This window comes from Suillus paluster, assembly GCF_016628075.1.
Source record: "Suillus paluster strain FC165 chromosome Unknown EDB91scaffold_11, whole genome shotgun sequence".
NCBI lineage: Eukaryota > Fungi > Basidiomycota > Agaricomycetes > Boletales > Suillaceae > Suillus > Suillus paluster.
This window is the reverse complement of record NW_024537571.1, coordinates 790,225-809,404: the sequence shown is the minus strand read 5'-3', so window position 1 is coordinate 809,404 and position 19,180 is coordinate 790,225. Positions and strand designations below refer to the sequence as shown.

The 19,180-nt window shown below is 47.9% G+C and overlaps 6 protein-coding genes across 6 annotated transcripts; 2 read left to right on the top strand and 4 right to left on the bottom strand.

Annotated features, from left to right (window-relative positions):
* Window positions 1–4,685: 4,685 nt before the first annotated feature.
* EDB91DRAFT_1235983 (uncharacterized protein) lies at window positions 4,686–5,822 on the bottom strand (the record flags this gene model as incomplete). Its single annotated transcript, XM_041321392.1, has 5 exons — window positions 4,686–5,197; window positions 5,252–5,326; window positions 5,380–5,471; window positions 5,525–5,565; window positions 5,622–5,822. 5 exons carry the CDS (start codon window positions 5,820–5,822, stop codon window positions 4,686–4,688), a joined length of 921 nt encoding a protein of 306 aa, XP_041180265.1.
* A 578-nt stretch (window positions 5,823–6,400) lies between these two features.
* EDB91DRAFT_1117289 (DnaJ-domain-containing protein) lies at window positions 6,401–7,937 on the bottom strand. Its single transcript, XM_041318015.1, has 6 exons — window positions 7,746–7,937; window positions 7,619–7,695; window positions 7,394–7,455; window positions 6,988–7,196; window positions 6,826–6,929; window positions 6,401–6,760 (listed from the first exon to the last, which is right to left on the bottom strand). The coding sequence occupies exons 1-6, from the start codon at window positions 7,889–7,891 to the stop codon at window positions 6,672–6,674; spliced, it is 687 nt and encodes a 228-aa protein (XP_041180264.1). The 5' UTR covers window positions 7,892–7,937; the 3' UTR covers window positions 6,401–6,671.
* A 322-nt stretch (window positions 7,938–8,259) lies between these two features.
* EDB91DRAFT_1048646 (cytochrome c oxidase assembly protein CtaG/Cox11-domain-containing protein) lies at window positions 8,260–9,167 on the top strand (the record flags this gene model as incomplete). The annotated part of the gene is made up of 4 exons (XM_041313419.1): window positions 8,260–8,382; window positions 8,437–8,754; window positions 8,810–8,976; window positions 9,032–9,167. 4 exons carry the CDS (start codon window positions 8,260–8,262, stop codon window positions 9,165–9,167), a joined length of 744 nt encoding a protein of 247 aa, XP_041180263.1.
* Window positions 9,168–10,400: 1,233 nt separating this feature from the next.
* EDB91DRAFT_1235980 (uncharacterized protein) lies at window positions 10,401–11,777 on the top strand (the record flags this gene model as incomplete). The annotated part of the gene is made up of 6 exons (XM_041321391.1): window positions 10,401–10,434; window positions 10,487–10,877; window positions 10,933–11,303; window positions 11,352–11,434; window positions 11,494–11,526; window positions 11,577–11,777. The coding sequence occupies 6 exons, from the start codon at window positions 10,401–10,403 to the stop codon at window positions 11,775–11,777; spliced, it is 1,113 nt and encodes a 370-aa protein (XP_041180262.1).
* A 915-nt stretch (window positions 11,778–12,692) lies between these two features.
* On the bottom strand, window positions 12,693–14,979 carry EDB91DRAFT_1245687 (cytochrome P450; the record flags this gene model as incomplete). The annotated part of the gene is made up of 14 exons (XM_041322582.1): window positions 12,693–12,777; window positions 12,826–12,978; window positions 13,039–13,158; window positions 13,207–13,231; window positions 13,282–13,338; window positions 13,391–13,517; window positions 13,574–13,636; window positions 13,689–13,702; window positions 13,760–13,883; window positions 13,933–14,048; window positions 14,098–14,249; window positions 14,301–14,541; window positions 14,602–14,724; window positions 14,778–14,979. 14 exons carry the CDS (start codon window positions 14,977–14,979, stop codon window positions 12,693–12,695), a joined length of 1,602 nt encoding a protein of 533 aa, XP_041180261.1.
* A 1,355-nt stretch (window positions 14,980–16,334) lies between these two features.
* Window positions 16,335–19,149, bottom strand: EDB91DRAFT_1048681 (SART-1 family-domain-containing protein; the record flags this gene model as incomplete). The annotated part of the gene is made up of 10 exons (XM_041313423.1): window positions 16,335–16,710; window positions 16,767–17,667; window positions 17,717–17,924; window positions 17,986–18,044; window positions 18,098–18,203; window positions 18,259–18,440; window positions 18,497–18,598; window positions 18,653–18,840; window positions 18,898–18,921; window positions 18,983–19,149. The coding sequence occupies 10 exons, from the start codon at window positions 19,147–19,149 to the stop codon at window positions 16,335–16,337; spliced, it is 2,313 nt and encodes a 770-aa protein (XP_041180260.1).
* Between the last annotated feature and the right edge of the window lie 31 nt (window positions 19,150–19,180).

Below are 19,180 nucleotides of genomic sequence, written 5' to 3'. Positions count from 1 at the left end.
GGGAGAAAGAGGAAAAGACAACGGCAAACGTAGTGTACAGACATCTCTTATTGTGATTGACGGTCGAAAACGTCCGAAGGTGTAAGGAGCACTTGTACACAGTATTTTTCAACTTCAATCAAATTTCAGTACTTCAGTTATGTACCGTACTGGCTCAAATTTTAGTAACGTTTGTACATTGCTTACTAATTACAATGGCTGCGCTCGGACTTGGTCATTTCCGAGTCGCAACTCAACAACGGTGAGGACAAAGGAGAAACGCATTGTTTGTGAAGATGTGATATGGGATCAAATAGATCTGAAGGGCGAGTAGGAAGACGGCTTACTTTTATATGCTGAATGTTGTTATTCAGGGCGATGTATGAAGAACCTATTCACCCTCTCAAATAGATGATGTCTGTAACACCAGATTGCCACCTAGGATCTTGAAGCAAGGTCAAATGCCAGCTCGAATCCGCTGTCGGGAACATTCTGCAGGTTTCTTTTTCACGTCATCTCTATGACGCCTGGATTACTGACGCATCAACTTGCAGCTCAACATCATAAAATTTGCTCAACTCCACCCGATATCTATAGCTTGTTGGGCGCACATCACTGTCGGGTTGTGCACTCCTTAACATCTTATATCGCCTCTGCACGCTGTCACGACTCTGCAGCAGCAGGAGACTATATCGTTTACGGCTGGATTACTTCCGACAGGAGGCATCCCCGGCGTATCATGCAGCTAAACGAGAATTGCAACAGTTTTCGAAAGGATATCACTGTTGAAATTGGCTATCACGATGGTATGTGTAAGTGCGAAGATGGAAAAATAATTGATTAATTTGTGGTTCGATCTGTGTCCGGTCAGGTTCTGCGCATTTTGCTCGTCAGCACGCGATTAATGGCTGCGTATAATATTCCCTTCACCCAGCGGCTCCGACGCAAACCCTCCATTACTTACCCCATCCTGGCTAGCTTCGCCCCGTTGCTGTGACACCCGGACGCATCATCAAATTGTTGCATAAATGAGCTATAGTATCTTTGTACGATGGCCAGATCCGATTCATTCGACCTGACCTCGATGACTCGGAACCCAATGCCCACGTCATTGAGAAGTACACCGTGAACTCTATCGTACAACTTCGGCTTTTGGGAGTGACTCACCTTCCAATTTAAACCTCTACGTCCACAAAACTCGCAGTACCCGTCTTTATTCGCAGTGCAGCGCATCTTCTGACTTTTGTCCATGCCCGAACAGAAAGGGCAAGCAAGTCCCTGGCAAATGACTATCGAATCGCAGTCCCAGAAAACGACCACTGGGAAGGTCGTGCACTTGTCGACTTCCAGGAAACTAAGACCTCAGACCCACACCCATGTGCGAGGACTCGAATAGTGCAGGTTCGGGACGAGCTGTCGGGGAGATTTTGTATTAGAACCGCCCAAAGCTGTTCTTCGCAGGATCCGAGGTTGCGGAAGGACTGCATGACGAATTACATTGGTGGATTTTGTTTGAGGGAGATACACGAATCGAGACGAAGGTCCGAGGAGATATTGCATACCAAGTTATAGGATATAAGCGCAACAGAGTCATTTACAGATAATTGGCATCTTACCCCTAATTATTCTTATGTAGCATATGCTCAATCGATCCACTTATGTGACAGCCCATGGAACACGTCCTATACTTGAACTCCGGACCTGTTCAGATCGTGAGCGCGTAGAGTGAAAACAATACAACCAACAGATTCCTCGGATATCCAGTAAGGAACCAAGATAAGAGTCCAAGGGTCGAAAACGCATGGGTCATAGCCCACAAGTCGTCATCTATGCCTGGACGAATTCTAGTGGCCACGTCAGACAAGAAGCGAATGTGCGCGATATGTCCTGATGTGCATGTCGGAAATCACACGGAAGGAACATCGGCCGCGAGACAGTTCTGGACGCACGTGCGGAGACTGGCTTCTCCTTCTGTGATGAAACGGATCCGCGCTTTGACCTTCGTCTGTATCTGGAATTGAACCACCGTGTGCGGCGGCCCGTCGCATGTTCGTCTGCTGAGCGCCCTCCCAGCCGTTGGGATGACTCAAGACAAATTCCTTCGTTCAGCGGAAGAGATAAACAAGGAAGTCTCCAAAAACATCGACGGGGGTTTTATGGCGTAGCAGCGGCCGGAGGCGAAGCTTACCGGTAGGTGTATTAATTTTTTATCAATGCTTACAGGCAGGAAGGAATGGACACATACAGTTCCAGTTGTATCCATTCCTCGTCTTGGGTTGGGGGAGAAGAGGGGGAGCTACTCGATCGAGGGTAAACCTTAATTCTCGACAAAACCTTAATATATGAGATACCTCACGGTACCGCTGTGGTGGGGCCCCAACAATTTGAACTTGACAGCGTGCAAAGGCGATACGAGATGTTAGGGCGTACACAACCCGGCAGTGATGTGCGCCCACTGACAAGCTATATCGGGTTGAGTTGAGCAATTTTTGTGATGTTAAGCTGCAAGTTGATGCGTGAGTTATAGCTGAAAAATTCAGGCGTCATAGAGATGAAGTGAAAAAGCTATGACAGGAAACGTTGTGTTTTCCTGACAGCGGATTCAAGCTGGTATTGACCTTGCTTCAAGATATTAGGTGGCAATTTGCTGGTATTGCAGTCTTCCGACAACAATGTTCAGCACATAAAAGCAAGCCGTTTTCCTACTGTCCCCTTCAATTTTATTTGATCCCATATCACTCCTCACAAACTTGCAATGCGTTTATCCTTTGTCCTCGCCGTTTTTGCTGCTTTGACAGCATCAATATCTGCCAGTGACTCTCAGGCTGACAGTGAAGAATATTGTTTTCTGTGCTTGAATGGTTGTCCTTTTTTGTGCTTGTACCATAAAGACTGCGATCACTGCGCTGATGGGCATACTTGTGTGAGTATGAGTAGTTTGCATATTTAACTACATGACTCACCGGCGTCGTAGTACTTCATGGTATGCTCTCCGAGTACATAGTCTCGCAGGACATGAAGGAGTGGGATGAAGAGTCGCCGGAGGTAAGTGTTAGCGCTAGTGAAGTGGGCTACATATGTGACATGCCTGCAGGTTGAATCAGTTCAGTTCTTCCTGCTCAAGTTTGACATTGGGATGGAAAAAGTGCAGAGTACTACCGTGACTAGTACAGTGTACACTGTACATATATGTTTGAAGGTGTTGACAATCGTGTGTCGTGGAAAGTTAGATGATTATTACTATATATGCATACATACTTGGACATGTAGCACCCGGGCCGGCGGTTACAACTTTCAAGAAGCGTTGTATATGGCATCCGATGAAGTCGCACAGCGTTTATCGATATCCATCAAGCTGCGGCATTCATTTATGCACTTAGTGGACAACTTGGAACGAGATGGGCTCATGGGGTATTGCTTTGCATTTGCACATGCTGTACAGTGACTGCAGTCCATCTGCAATGCACAACCTCATGCTCGTCTCCCATATGCGTGGCACTGAGACCTTATCTCTGGATGCTTTGCATCTGAACAATCTTATCGGTAACGCGTTCAACTACGATGTACAAGCGCTTGTCCGTCGGACTGTCAGTTTTCTAGTACTTATCAATCCGGATAATCTGCAACTTTTGAATAGCTGCTCAACAACTTCATATTTTCCCTCGAGAATTTACTGGTGGGCCCTCACTACTGGTGCTGGTGCTTCGGCGATGTCTTTACAGTTGACGTGACCTACCCAGCCCTGGGCCCCTCTCCCCGAGGCCCCAAGTTTTCTTGATGTGGTCACTGAGCAATGAGCACTGGTCGTACCCTTCTCTCTTCTGGTGCGAGCCTGTCTCTTTATCTCCCACTCGCAGTCATTGTTGACCGCCACACCAATGGCGACCGTGCCAGTAACGATGTAATTGGCACCCCTCGATATTACCGATCGCTCCATGCTGTTTGAGGCGCTCCACATCATTTTAATACGTCTTGATTCTGTAACCATAGTCTCAGAAGCGCGTCAAAGACCTGTTGAAACGCCAGATGATGGAGATGAAAAGCAAACGACGGAGACCCAAAGCCAGGCGGACGCCCTTCTGGCCTCGTAAGTCTCCTTCTCTGGTTAGAGAATGACAAGTCTAACGTGCATCTGCAGCAGCCAACTATTTCCCATCAGGCTGCACAACTCCAAACTTTCTGAACATACGGCTATTATATGGCCGAACATTCCAGGTCTTCGGTCAGACCGCCCAACAACCACGAGTTAATGAATATGAACGGTAAATCATACACCCACACATACATGATTTTGTTTTGATATCCCGTTAGCCCCGATGGCAATATATATAAGTAGTCGCCGCGTTGGAACTCCCAAACCATGGCCATCTTGGGCTCGATGAGAGTTGGAGAATGGTTGCCATACACCTCGGGTGCCATCTTTACTAGATGATCATTGCCGTCACCGTTCAACTTGGCCACTTTTTATCGACTGCATTGCTATACAATAAAATACTATAGGAGAGGACTCGCAGACTAGTGGTACACGGACATTCAGAGAGATTCAGAGCAGTGGGTGACGTGGAGACAGGTCTTGAGTTGATTCTCCCTGTCCTCCACTCCAACAAGTTGGATGATGCTCACTGAACTATGGCTATATTATATTTGAATCTTTCCCTAGTAGCATCATCGTACATGTACACTCTCAAATCGACTACAATGTTTACCTACAATCTCATCACTGACCATGTCATCACGAAGAATTGCATCCCGTGAATCGCAACTTCAACTAACTCCGTTTCTACCTTAACACTGCCCTTCTCGAACACCTCTCCATCCCACAAAGAGGACCAAGTCTGGGGAGAATGTGCGAATAACTGATGCACAGACCCCGATATCTTGGGAGTTACGATGCCTGTTTCGAGAGTTCCGACCTGTTCACCGCAAATAACGGAACCTGGCTGCGCAGATAAAAGACCCGCCAGTGCCCTTGCAAGGTGCAATTGTTTCTCCTCGCTGAATAGATGGAAGAACTTGGCAGCATTTATTGCGCTAATGCGCCCATGAAGGGGGTTGAGGGATTTCAACGAGGACAAATCGATAGCCGGGGCGGAAGAGACATCATCCGACCGCTCAGCTATGCAGAGAAATGCTGGATCGAAGACATCTCCAGGAAGGAAGCTCCCGGGGTAAGAAGCTGGTGTCGTTCTGAAAAGTTCGTGGCTTAGCTCGAGGAACCCTGTATATGAGCACGCATGATTAACAAGAATGATTCACAGAGGAAGCGAATTACCGTTGTTGATATCAGATGCAATGATGTTTTTCGCAGGAAAACCGTCCATCGCAGCCTTTCTGGCGTCGACACCGACTAGAAAGGAGTCAAGCTTGTCCAGGAAAGTAGATGACAGTGATTTAACGTACAACAACAACCAATGTCGAGTAATATGGCGTCAGGGCGCTCGCGACCAAGCTTGAGGATATGTTCATACACAGCGAAACGCGATAATTCCAAACTGAGCACAAGTTCCTTGTTATGTGCCAATGCATAAATTTACCGCTCACATACCGAAGAAAGACAAATCCATGAATACAAGGATATGTTGCGAGCTTTCAGTGGCAAAGGGTTATATAACTTATCGCGCGATCCTCTGGGAATTACTCGCCTCGTACGCTTTCGCTTGAACTTCCAGAATATGTCTTTTCAAGTCTTCATCGTCATCGATACCGGTTTGCGCCTTGAAGAATGCAGCTTCTTCGGAAGACAGACTGTAGAGGTTGGTGTCCACTGCTGGGATCGACGCGGTGTGAAATGTTACGTCGCCCAGCGATACTATGGAGTCCTCGTGCACAGCAGCGCCCTCCATCTTGATGGGATGCAATTTGTGCTGCTGCAGCATTCCACTTCCTTTTAACCACGACTGTCATCTTGAAACTTCTCCGGTCATTAAGAAAAAGTCCGGTGCCGTATAATTTGGCCTTTCTGAATACGAGTGAGGGTGCACAAGCGAGCAGGCAATCGCAATGACTCGCACTACAAGTCAGCAGTTCCTTGATTGGATTAGGTCCCTACCGGTCGCTGAGCCGCAAAGCCGTACTAACGCAAGATTAAGAGCATAAGTCACACCAGGCATGTTCCGCTTTTGAAGCTAAGACTAGGAGATGGAAAGTCCGCAGTCAATCAGGCGCTGCCGTCAAGCTGCCATGGTGATCGGTGCAAATGACTAGCATAGTATGGAGGTTGCCCTGACTAAAGCCTTTAAGGACTAATGCTATTAGCAAGACAGTTGGCTTGCTTGCTCACCGCAATGATTGATCCACAGTAATGCTGTCCTTGGTCGTCTAGTGAGGTCGGGTTGCGCCTTCGTTATACTCGTCCTCGACATCGTAGTATGCATCCAAGATAATATTGTCATAGTGCCTCACCGACAAACAGAGTTGATATCTGCAGCCTTGTTCACTAAGTGAATATGCGGAAGTCTACTGTGCTTCTGTTCACAACTTTGTGTGACGAGTTGTCGTTTGTAGACATGCGTGCGTCGGGTACAGGAAGCACCTCCTTCGAGGTGGCGCAATAGATCTCTTACATTGCAAGTCGGCAGGAACTATGGGTTACAAGAGAGGACGAGGGATTAATCTAAATGTCCGAACGCAGGCGGGTGAATGAGGTTCTATTGAGGCTTCCCGCGGGTCCAAGATGTAGGTGGTGCAGGGAATCATCCAAGGATCTGAGTCTTCGTCTTTTTCTTCTTCTTCGAGTTATGATTGAATGACCGCCATGAATCAACACGGGTTTCACGGGATTCTATGGACAAGTATTGGATAATGAATCATGAAAACGGTTATGACTGAAAAAATCACAGAACGTACCTTCCCATGATTTATCCTCCTCGGCTTTACGTTTCTTTGTAGCAACTTCTTCTTCCTTTTTCCGCGCTTCCAGTCCCTCGTTCGCAAGGTTCATCTTGATCGCTCTGCAAAAATTCCAACCCATTATAACCGCAAGCTCAACGGCGAAGAAAAGTCACTCACTTCCTCCGCCTAACCTCCTCCTCGATTAATAAGTCCTTCACCTTTGCGCGCAGCTGCACCTTGAAGGATGGGACAAGCCCTCGAAGTTTCGGATCATCATCCTGCGTGCTCGTAGAGAAACCGTGACTGCGGAGGAGCTGTAGACGCGCCTCTGCAATTGTGGCGTCGAGTGCTTCGCGCTTAGCAGTGTCGGATAGCTCAGATTCAGCCTGGGCCAAGAGTGAGAATGGGAATCCCGGAAGTATACCCAACAATAAAGTGATGTGCGAAGAAAGTTGACGTTCAAACTTCCATTGGAGATGAAAGAGTATTTTGAGTAACGGAAGATGATACACAAATGAACTCAGTAAGAAGTCGTGAATGGGAATATGAGGAGGTAATGATCATGAAAGGAAGAGAAACGCACCTTCTTGAGAAGGTCGAATGCATCTGGAGCACGAGCGTGGGGGGTCTTGTCAGGATGGATGACTGGGTACGGAACAACGTACGCATGCACAAATCCACCAGACAAGAAGTGATGCCACGGTTCAAGGTCAACCAGAATCACCAAACGAACAACCATAATTACGAAGGCGCAAATCCGTTAGCTATGTTCAATGAAGTGGAGAACAGGTGAAGCGAGACCGCTCACAGAGAGATAACTGTCGGTATCTGCGCTTGATTCCCTCGGGCTTTGAAGACTCGTCTATGTCGAGAATATCATATGGGCTGCGTTACAATGCTAAATGACCGATCAAATGGAACAGGTAGCCACGTACTTGAGCTTGAACGCCTTGAGAATTCGCTCGACCTCGAGCTCACGTTGGAAGGCAGATGCCTCCCGAGAGAGTAGCTGCTCTATATCAGTATCGCTTGTCGAAGTGGGCGTCTTCGAGCTAGAAGGTGTTGATGTTCCTGTCGACATTTGGGCGTCGTCGTCGTTGTCGTGGACGTTCCCGAATCCTTCGAAGACTCAGAAGGGTCACGTGTTTGCTCAATTATCGGAAGCGGAAATGTCTTGCTCACCATCTTGGACATTGACGGCGATGTCCTTCAAGTTGTTTGTGCCTCTCTTGAAGGCAGGCTGTAAGCCTCAGTTGGTGGGCGTGTTTTGTATGAGTCATTTTTGTCACACTTAACTTTTCATAGTCTGCTCATTACCACCCGGACGCATTCCTCCGATGCAGTTCATTAAGCCATTCATTGCACACCGTCAACAGTACTCATTTCGTAACCCGTGTTGGTAAAAGCGCACTCTCATGGTCGCCATCACGCACCCTACTTTGGCGAAAAATGACCACCAATTCACATCCCAGGAAACCTTTGAACACTAATTCACGTGCCCCACCATATGCATCTCGACAGTCAGTATACGCCGCCCGGAATCGTAATCTACTGATGTACTCCTCTGCAGTCGTACGCTCCCCCCAATTTATTGTCTTTATCTCTCATCTCATCTCTCTCCGACAGATTGTATTCGCAGTAGGCGTGACTTATGCTGCAGTCCCCCTGTACCGGATGTTCTGCGCAGCCACTGGCTTTGCCGGCACCCCAAACGTCGGTACAGGCCGGTTCGAACCCACGCGCCTGGTTCCTGTTGACGGAGCACGTCGCATTAAAGTTCATTTCAATGCTGACCGTGCTGAAGCGCTACCGTGGGCTTTTACTCCACAGCAGAAGTTCGTGACGGTACTTCCCGGAGAGACTAGTCTTGCTTTCTACAAGGCAAAGAATGAGAGCAGCAAGGACATAATTGGAATCGCCACGTACAATGTTACGCCTGATCGAGTGAGTACTGCACTAGATGTCAGAAGTCAGCAGCTATTGATGCTTGATTGTGCAGATCGCACCGTACTTTTCGAAAGTGGAGTGCTTCTGCTTTGAGGAGCAGAAATTGCTTGCAGGAGAGGAAGTTGATATGCCACTCCTTTTTTTCATAGATAAAGACATTCTTGATGACCCTGCGTGTAGGGGTATTGATGATGTGGTTCTCTCGTATACGTTCTTCAGGTGCGTTTTCTCAGTTGCCTGTCAGATTTAACAATCTCAATGACTGATTGTATAGAGCCCGGCGTAACGCTCAAGGCCATCTTGAGCCAGATGCAAGTGACAAGGACGTTCAAAACTCTCTTGGGTTCGGAGATTACGAGATGGCACCGCGTGCAGAAATCCGGAATGCGCGTCCAGGAAGGAGCTCGTGAATTATGCTCGATGTGATTAAGTTCCACAGAGCAGAGCAAGCCCCCTTCGCACTCCTTTGTATATCTATTCTACAGCATACCTACCAGTACTTGTCCGGACGGAACGCACCTTCCCCTGGATAACTCCAAGCAACCTATTATCCGCAAGTCCAGCACACATCTTGCGACATTGCAAGTGCAATGGTCAGACTTGTGGTCTTTAGTAATCAAAGTTATACATACACCCTGATCGGTATGTATTTTCATGTATCTTTTCAGCTGAAGTACGTGATCATTTTTTGTATGCACGTGTGCGAATTAACCTCAGTCCACATGAACCGTAGGCATGATGTGGCATGACTTGGTTGTCGGTACCCAACAGTGTATGCACTCTGCGTTGGGGTATATTGCCGATATTCTACCATTGTATTTTTAGCTTGCCCTATAGCGTCGGACAGTTCGATTTGGACTTCATGCTTTCACCCTGCCGTGGGCCTCCTGAGTATGCACGGCTGACATGCTACGTTCCAACAACCCGCGCACGTTATTTACGTTTGCTCAGTCGGTGATCCTTCTCCGAGACTAGCGCAAAAGAGTCAAATAATTCGCGTTAGTTGCAACAGCCGCACAAAGGATACACAACCAACCATGTCAATATCCAGATACTTCGTTCCAGAAGACTACTGTCGTGAGCAGATGAGCAGTCTGACGAGGGTGATTTGTTAAAGCCAGCAACTGCCGGGCTAACAGAAGACGTGCACTGTAAACGCGTCCTCGTGTGGATGTTGGTCTACGCGTTTCCAATGTTCCCGACCAGCAAGACTCCTGGCTGGTACAATTGACGTCCTGTCAACTCCTCAGGCCTCAGTCATTGAAGTTGAATTTGAAACATGGTGATGACGATCCGTTTCGGCGGTGACATGTTTCTTTCTGAATGTGATCTGACCGCGGGTCGTATTTATCCATAGAATTAAGTGCTACTGCACAAATATCTGCTGTCACAGCTAGACTGGAGACTAATATTAGACAATTGATAGTCAATCGGCACCCTGAGAAGCATGAAGTACCGCGGCATTTTCCTTATACATTCCAGTACGCTCTTGCCGGTAGACATCGTCACTGTGTCGGCTTTGACCAGCACATCTTCATAAGTACCGGCTTCAGCTATAAGTAAGTTTGCACTTGTCCCCATCTCTACATGAACGGCGTCCGCAGAGTACTCAGGACTACTAGTCTTCGCGCGAACTTGCGCTCATGCTCGAATCCTCCGACCCTCGCGTCTACGGCAGTACATCATAATCATCGGTTCCTCTATACCCGTGCTTTCTCAACTTCTGTAGACGTAGAACCTTCAGAGGCACCGAAGCACAAGCCAAAAGCCAGTACACCACTTCGTCGTAGTGCCTCTGCATCGATACCCATTCGCTCTAACCCGACACCTACTAGAAGTTCTATCAAGCCTGTTTTCACTCTTTCAACAGCAGAACGCTACCTATTGTCAAGATTGCGGTCCCGTCTTCCGGATGCTCAGACATTGCACGATGCCTGGTGGGTTCCAAGCTGGGGCGACGGGGGTGAAATTTTTGTCTTCTCGAATGGAAGTTTTGTGTGCTGGGGTCTTGGAGAGGAAGAAGCGCGGCGTTTTGCACGAGAAGTCCTCGCACCTAGTGAAGTTGGACGGTTAAAGGATCCAGAAACGGAGGAACTGGAATTTGTAACCGACCCGACAGAGTGGGTATTCAGTTCAAGCCCTCAAGCCCAACGGTAGTACTTACCCCCCTCCCAGAAAAACTCGAATACAAGGAGATTTAATTATACTTGGGCGGGTAGCACCACTCGAGTGCTCTGAAAACGCTCCTGCCGTACCACCAGTTTCTCCTGCACTCCCTGCAGATACCCTGTTGGCGCGATATACATTCTCCCAAGCACTATCACGTTCTACAGCACTTTCAGTTCTTGAAGAGTCACTTGAGGACTATCTCTCATCTGTGGCACTCCTCCCACACTCCCTCGAGAAAACGGGAAAGCCTGGTCTGAGCAGGGAAGCCCTTATCAAGAAGCTTGGAGCGCTCATGAAGTTCCGCCAAGGCCTTAACCTCAACAGGGAGAACTTCTCTGACACTCCAGACTTGTACTGGACCGAGCCTGGATTAGAAGGTGGGCGTAGCTCTCATGAATCCTCATTGACTCTAACATGGTTTGAAGGTTTCTTCAAATCGATGACGACCGCTCTCGAGGTGAAAGCTAGGACTAACGCGGTCAATGAAAAAATTACCTATGCCACAGAGGTGATACTCTCGACATGGAACCATTCATGAAACTAACCACCCTCAATTAACCAACCCAGGTGCAGTCAACTCTCCGTCAGCTACTTACGGAAGTACGTTATCTGATTCCAAACATTGTGGGCTGATGTTGACCTTTCTGTAGTCATCCACCCATCGGATGGAACTTGTTATCATCGCCCTTATTGCTGTAGAAGTTGTCATCGTACGTACCTCCGATGGTCATTCCATGTTTTCTATATTCATCTCTTGCACCTTCCCATATCAGGCTCTAATAAGGGACGGCCCTGAGCTCTGGCAAATGACTTTTGGCTCTCCTCATGTTGAACCAGTGGCTCATTCATAGGCAAATTAGATTCCGGTACCAACTTGACAGGAACGTTTCACAATCTGTGGGTGCTGTTCTGAATTCAGACTCATCATTCATGTTGACCAGTTAGGCATAGAGCTCAGTCAACCTTGCATCGCATTATCTACCCTACTCAACACTCACAAGCTGACACATATTTATCATTCTCCACTCAATCTACACTGTTACTTGTTTCCGAGCTTCCTGGGGGATGGGACAGAAATGCGAGTGTCGAAACTGCCTACTCGCTCACGTGACTCGCTCGGATCAATCTCTACGTTTTCAGAACGAGGCTCGATGAAGCATACGAAAAGTTTCGGTTGGCTGTGAATGTGATTAATGTAGCGTGACCGTTTAACCGGAAGTCACTTACATTGCCAACCCCGACGTAAACATCCGGTCGAGTCCTTGGACTCCCCTAATCAGACCATTAGAAGGAAGACAGTCGTTCATTCCAAATAATGCGCAACATTGCCAAAATGCAGTTACTTAAATTCTGCATTCAAGGCCTGAAGGAGAATGTTTTCCTGACGTAAATACCTTTCTGGGAGAAGTCCGCCTGCTCATTGTGTGGCGTTAATGTTTCCTGACTGACTACTAATCATGGATGGACGGCAGTGAGTACTCACTGCTACTTCACTGCAGTAGTGACTTGACATGAACGCTCGTGAACTCATTGGACAGGATTTTATTACGATGTTCTGAATTCTGACATAAGCATTCCGACATTCATGTTGACCGGATAGGCATATAGAACTGAGCCAACCTACAATATGTATTACACTAAGTACTCAACACTTACAAGCTTAATTACACACGTATATGTATCGAATGGTCATTCACCACTCAATCTTCACCGTTACGTCGCTTGCCATTTGTGTGGGGGCATGAAATTGCGAGCGTAGGAGTCGCCTATTCGCCCCTGTTACTCGCACGAATCAATCTCTCTGCGTTTGCAGAGCGAGGCTCGATGGAGTATGCGAAAGGTTTCGGTCGACTGTCGACGTGATTAATGTTGCGTGGCCGTTCGACTGGAGTCACTCACATTGATAACGCTAACCCCGCTGTAAACTCGGGCTTCACATCGATTTCACATCCAGTCGAGTCCTTCCTCTTCCTAATGCGCAATGTTGCCAAACTGGAGACAATGGAGGCCCAAATGCTCTGATCTGCAACATACAGTCCGGGACACTTCCGTCTGTCATATAGAGACCTTGAACATCAGTATTGAGCGGGAAAACAATTAAGCGCGGCGCACCGTCCAAAACCAAAGTAGGGGGATGTGATACCTTGAAGAAGTTCTCCGGTAGGTGACAGATGCCGTTCTGGTTTGTAGCTCATTGGATCCGGGAATCGTGTTTCGTCATGTGTCATCGCCCTGTTAACAGTCAAACCAACTTGCAAACCGAACCTGCGTAAGGCTTACCAAATGTTTGCAACAACATTGACGCCTGGAGATAAGTGTCGGTGCAATAGTCGGTGTCATAGATTGTATTCACACCTTTTGGGATGTAATATCCATTGTAGATATCGCTTGTACTCGTAGCATGCGGAAGGGCTTATGCATCTTATGAGCTCTTGGAAGCACAATTGCTTTTGTCTTGACTCACCCTTCGGAATTATCGGTTGCCACCGTAGAGTCTCGAGATACACTGCTTCGACATAGGGAAGCCTTTCTCGATCACTGAAGTCAGGGAGACGGCTGTTGCCAACCACTCGATCGATTTCTTCTTGCGCCTGGAAGAAAATTGCTCCAGCGAAAAGGGAGGTACATGTTCATGGACTGGACGAACCTTGATCTGAACCTCTGGATGAAGGACCATGACAAGTAAAAACATGGTCAAAACGGAGTCGGTCTGACGAGAGACACGTATTTGTGACTGAGAAACCAGAACATCTTAGACTTACAGATTCTGCTCCACCTTTGGTACATCTTTCCTGTGAGTATCATATCTCGCTGCGATTGTAAATAAACGCACCCAAGAATACAGTGGCAGCAACTGCCTTAATTGTCTCTTCGTCTTCAACGGTGACAGTGTTGTCCTTGGTCGCATATCTGCCCCAAAGATCCCTTACGAGGGAATGTCGCGTCGTGCCACCAGCCTGGGCTTGGAGTATGAGAAAGGGAACATCTGTCACAGAATAACATTACCATTTCAACTTTCACATACTCTACAGGATCGTTCAGAATGTCATGAGCAAGACCGCGGCACTCTCCAGCCCGGCGCTTGTACATCCCCCCAGGAAGCCATGACGGGATGTGTTGCACTAGGGAGATGAAGTTAGTGAAACTGTGGCACATCCAGGAAAGACTCACAAAATGGTATCGCTCCGGTCAATGCAGCGCCCTCGGGTGAGAGTGCCCTGAAAAAGATATTGATGAAACGTTCGACCTTGGTCACAAACGGATCTTCGGCCGGCGCAGGATCGTAACCGTATGTGATAGCCATGATAATTGCCACTGCTAACCTACGCAAAATAGTTATTCACGCTGAATGGAGAGTATTCGCGAGTGCGTACGTTTTTGAATGCGCAGAAAACTGAGTTGGGGAAGCAATGAGATTCTCCAGGAATTGGTGAACTTTTTGAAGCTGCATGGACTGATATTCGCGACAGGCTTCCTTGCTGAATCCTACGTGGTACATCTTCCGGTCTGCAACCAGATAATTCAAAAGTCGAATCATCGCAGTCAAACCGAAACTAACGTTGCCGCCATCGGTGCCCATAGGGTAACAATCCGGTGGTGAAATCCATCCCGAACCTGTGGGTAATTAGTGTTATTGAGGAAGAGCACAGTGATAAATGTTGACGTGCAGCACACTCGTGGAGACATATGGTCTTTCGGAATACACTCCGGAACGTTGGTCCATAAGAGTGTGCGCAAGCTCCTCAGAACTGATAATAATAAACTCCTGTCCGAGGATACTCAAATAGACAATATCGCCTTCGCACAGCGCATCATTGAGTCACGTCTTAGACCACACAACTGAGGCGTACCATGTTTCTTTGCCCAGTCGGTATATGATAACCAAGGCTTGGAAACATTGATGTCAAGCAGATTCCCGAGGATCGGCAGACCCTTCGGTCCTGGGGGGAGTGGCAAGCCCTTCCGTTGCCTCCGTTGCCTCCAGACACGGATGGAGACAGACAGCAGTAATAAAAATGTAGAGAATATCAGGAGCTCCGGTATTGTTAACATTTGTGAAGCGTTGGGGGTGGGAGTGCGTTGTAGGTCTCTCCGCAAGGTTAGGGTGTCGCTTTTAAAGATGGAGGAACAACAAAACCATTTCCTTTGGTTCATCGTGCCTCTGCATTCGCTAGTGGAAACCTTGAGGCTCCCGTTGTTGGATCGTCAAAGAAGTACGAATTAAGCAAACGTTTCAGAATAAAATTTTGAAAGACGAACTCATGTGTGGGGTAAGACATTAATTGCCCCCGCCGCGCGTTAAGGAGCATCAGATCATGCCAAAAGTCGTACACATGTCCTTCGCTAGTACTAGTGAGATAGTTCAGCTGGGAGTCATTATAATTCTTGTTTCACCCAAGCGGTTATAGTCCTGTCCATTCCGAAGGAGGTTTTCTTGGCGAGAACAAGTTCACTTGACGTTGACGAAGTCCACCGCTCATCGCGTGGGGCGATGTTTTATGCAAAGAATATGAGCAGTCATTTGGGCGCGTGCGAGGCTCCTAAAACACGTTCCTGTCATGGGGGCGTTAACGCTACATAGAGGCTGAGGCTCCTTGGTACCGCGTATGCAAACTTTTGGGTTTCGAGCGGGGCAGCCCGCACATGATTATCATTAGTTCGAACGCCACAATCTTTCATCATACGCTGTCAGTAATATGATGGGCAAGGCTCCCGATTGACTAGATCATAGATGGATGGCGAACCTTGATCTTCGCTCAAAGCATCAACGAAGGCTTTTAAATCTACACCATGATGTACCCGCTAAAGCCCGGCGGAGATTACTTCCTAAACGAGTCAATCACCGTAAGTCAACTTAAATCAGTACACCTAAACCTTACAGTTGATAGCAGATAACAATGCAGCCGTAGTACAAACTAGGTTAGTAACACTAAACCGTATAATCATTCGTCTCGTCCTGTAACGTCTCCTGCCAGATCGCGATGAGCACAGCACACCGGCACATGTGTCCATATTCTCATGCGCCGTGTATGGATGAGAGCGTTCGAACCTGAGAGGAATTCTGCAGAAACCGGGGGTAACTAACAGTGGGAGGATGTGAAGAGATCGAAACACAGGCCTGCCAATTTGTGGTTTTACTTGATTTCGTTGTGAAGGGCGCTGGTTTTCATCAGGAGCCTTCAGGTTTACACCGCTGCAAAGTGTCGTGTAAACGAGATATTTGATTTTTTTCGCCATCCTGCACCTCATGTATCTAAACAAACAGCTTCAGGGGATTTGAGCTTCCATAGGGAGATTATGTACGTCAATTGCACCCTACATTCTGCGTTCGAGTCCGACAAACGAAGGCGTGATAATAACTACGCCATCAAGATATTGATCGAACTCATCGTCTCTTGGAGGGAGGTTCATCCATAAAGTCCTCCTGCCGCTTTCCTCTTCGATCCAAAGCCAAAAGCCACCTTCGTCCGCTCCGAGGGCACAGGAGCACCAGTTTGTGTTGGTGTATCTGCAGCTGACGATATGCGCGAAAAACCTGGCTTCATAGCTGGGGGTGAATTCGATCCACCAGCGGGTATAACGGACGAAAAGCCTGATGGCGCAGGACTTTGTGAATTGAGGTGCGACTGCAGGTGTGGCGCTGGTAGCGTCATGAAACCAGTGGACTCGAGTAATTGTGCACCGCCGGCCTTCCCTAAGTCCTTCTTCTTGCTCTTTGCCTTTTCAGTTTTGCCTTTTGAAAGCGGCTGAGGGTCCAAGAATTCTGTCGCTTGAGGGACAGCACTATAAGGAGCGCAATCAGCGAAGGCAACAATGGGACAGACAAAGGATGAACGTACCCTCTATTACCCACAGACAGTACGAAGTGAGCTTGACCAGTTTTCTCCTGGCGGATCTGGAAGGCACGATTCATACTAAGCGGGGTATCACCACTTGCCATAGCTGCTTGTTTCTTCTCCTCGGCAATTTTCTTCAGCCTCTTCTCCGTCTTCATCTTCCCAGAGCCCTTGCCATGGAATTTGTGGGACAACGCTTTCCATGACTCCTTCGGGGTCAACACACGACCATACTCATCGTAATAAACAATCTCGACGTCAGGCTTGTAGTCCTTGAACAGCTCCAGCTGCGCGCGGGCCTCTTGTTGTTCTCGAAGTCGGTTCTCGTATTCTCGAGTTGCTTGGTCCTTGTTGCCACTGCGAGACTGTAGGCGATCCGTTTCGCGTTGGGCCTGTCGATGACGATATTCGGCGAGGAATCGATCCCTATGTAACTGAACATCCTCTCGCGCAGTTTGATCTGCCGATGGCATCGCCAATACACCCTGCTGCCGGAGAAGTGAAAGGGTGGCCGCCATACCAGAGCCAAAAGACTTTTCTCCTAACGTCCCGACCTCGTCATCGTCGCCAGCTGCGGCATTCTTCTCCTCTGCTTCAGTGACGTCTTCCATCATATCCTCGTACTCCTCTTCTTTAACAACTTCACCAGCTTCAATTTCGTCGAGAGCCTCATCGCCTGCAGCCACTGAAAGGTCGCGAGAGGGCGATATATGTTTAGCAGAGGTGGGCTCTATTGACGCCTCTGCCGGCTCCGTCTTCACCGCAGTCTGGTTAAACGAGATAGCCCGAACAAATTCTGAGGTATCGTCGAATGTCAAACCGTTGGCGTCGCCGTCTTCTGTGTCGTCTATTTCTATAATATCATTTGCTTGACTCGATTGCTCTCGATTGCGCTCTTCTGCGACTAAAAAGACAGTTACTCCAAGCCCTCAGAAGTAAGCGGTCCGGCTTACCTTTACGAGCAATCTCTTCCGGAGAGAGCTTCTTGCGTTTGTGGAGCTTCGCTCTTCGGGATCGAGCAAGGGCAGCTTGTAGCTCATCGTCATCGACAAAGTTGGCGTCTAACTCACGTGACCTAGGTACAACCGGTTTCTCATCAACCTCCATGACATTCTCATCGCCATCAATGGGGGCACGACGTGATGAACGTTTCGTTTTGGTCTAATGAGTGTGAATGACGAGTCAGATCAACCATAGGGTTAAAAAGGCAATTAATGCTTACCTTTGGTTTCTTGAAACCCACATCTCCTTCTTGTAGGTAATCACGCGTTTCCAGATTTTCTGGACAGATGATGTCAAAAAAAGGCATGAGGCAAAGTCAAGATGAAACATACTGGCATAATCTATTGATAGCAGAGCTTTGTTCACGCTTGCTAGTTCTTGTTTCACCTGAGCGCCATTGATTGTGGTAGACGTAACAGAACTGCCCAAACGGAAATCCTGAAACGTAGGCAAGGGATTAGTTGTAAGCTCACGTTCTGGATGAAATACGTACAGTTTCCCGAGTACCTTCAATATCCTCATCATATTTCGCCAGAATTGATCGCTTCATTCCGGCCTTGCCTTCCGAAAATTCGTCATCGTCATAGCCAGTGTAATCCCGTCTTTTAATCTTCAGCTCATTATTCTTGCGGTCGCGTTCCTCTTCGGCCATCTCAACATTCTGAAGTTCGTCCTCTGGATGGGTAAAATTTTAAACGGAAGGGTTGTAGTAAGAGTTGCAGTGAACGCACCTTCATTATCAAGAACGCGGCTGTCTTTCAATGTAAGTATACGGGCATCTCCTTCTCCAAGGTCTTCGAAGTCGTGGCTGACTTTGAGGCCAACCAAGTCCTCTGCAGATAGACTATCAGGCAAGTTGCTCTCAATAATACAGAAACTACACGCACTTTCTGTATACTCGTCACCCTGAAAGGCTTTGTCCAAGTTCTCTAACTCCTGTTGCCTTTTCCTCGCCAGCTCCTTGTCACGCTTCTTGGCTTTCTTGATCCATTTCAGGGTATCTTCTGTATCGCCTTCGGGGTCACCAAGCGTTGCACCTTTGAGGGAGGCATGGAGCTCTCGTCTGTTCCTCACCCTGTGGTTGCAAAAAATGAGCAACGACAGAGGATAGAGCCAGGATAAAGGGACTCACTTCGCTATCCGGTCAAATATTTGCCTGGAAAAGAAAAACGTCAATCAGAACAAGTCGTATACTCAGAAACGAACCATGTAAATACTTTGTTTCTCTCTCTTTCACCTCCCGCTCGCGCTGCTTTGCATAGTTATCCTCGGCTTGCTTCTCTTTGTCGTTGGCTGGTGCGGAGTCATCCGTAAGGGGCTTGAGACCGAGAGAGATACGGATCTTGTTTGTCTCCTCGAGACTAATACTTTCCTCCATAGACATTGTAGTTGAGAATGACGAGAACTGGGTGTGC

Excerpts from the sequence above, each read along its gene's own strand:
- EDB91DRAFT_1117289 (XM_041318015.1), bottom strand. The coding sequence starts at position 7,891 with ATGTCGACAGGAACATCAACACCTTCTAGCTCGAAGACGCCCACTTCG. Across the intron at positions 7,696-7,745 it reads CTCAAGGCGTTCAAGCTCAA|CCCATATGATATTCTCGACA; the intron begins GTACGTGGCTAC and ends ATTGTAACGCAG. Across the intron at positions 6,761-6,825 it reads GGAGGATAAATCATGGGAAG|AATCCCGTGAAACCCGTGTT; the intron begins GTACGTTCTGTG and ends ACTTGTCCATAG.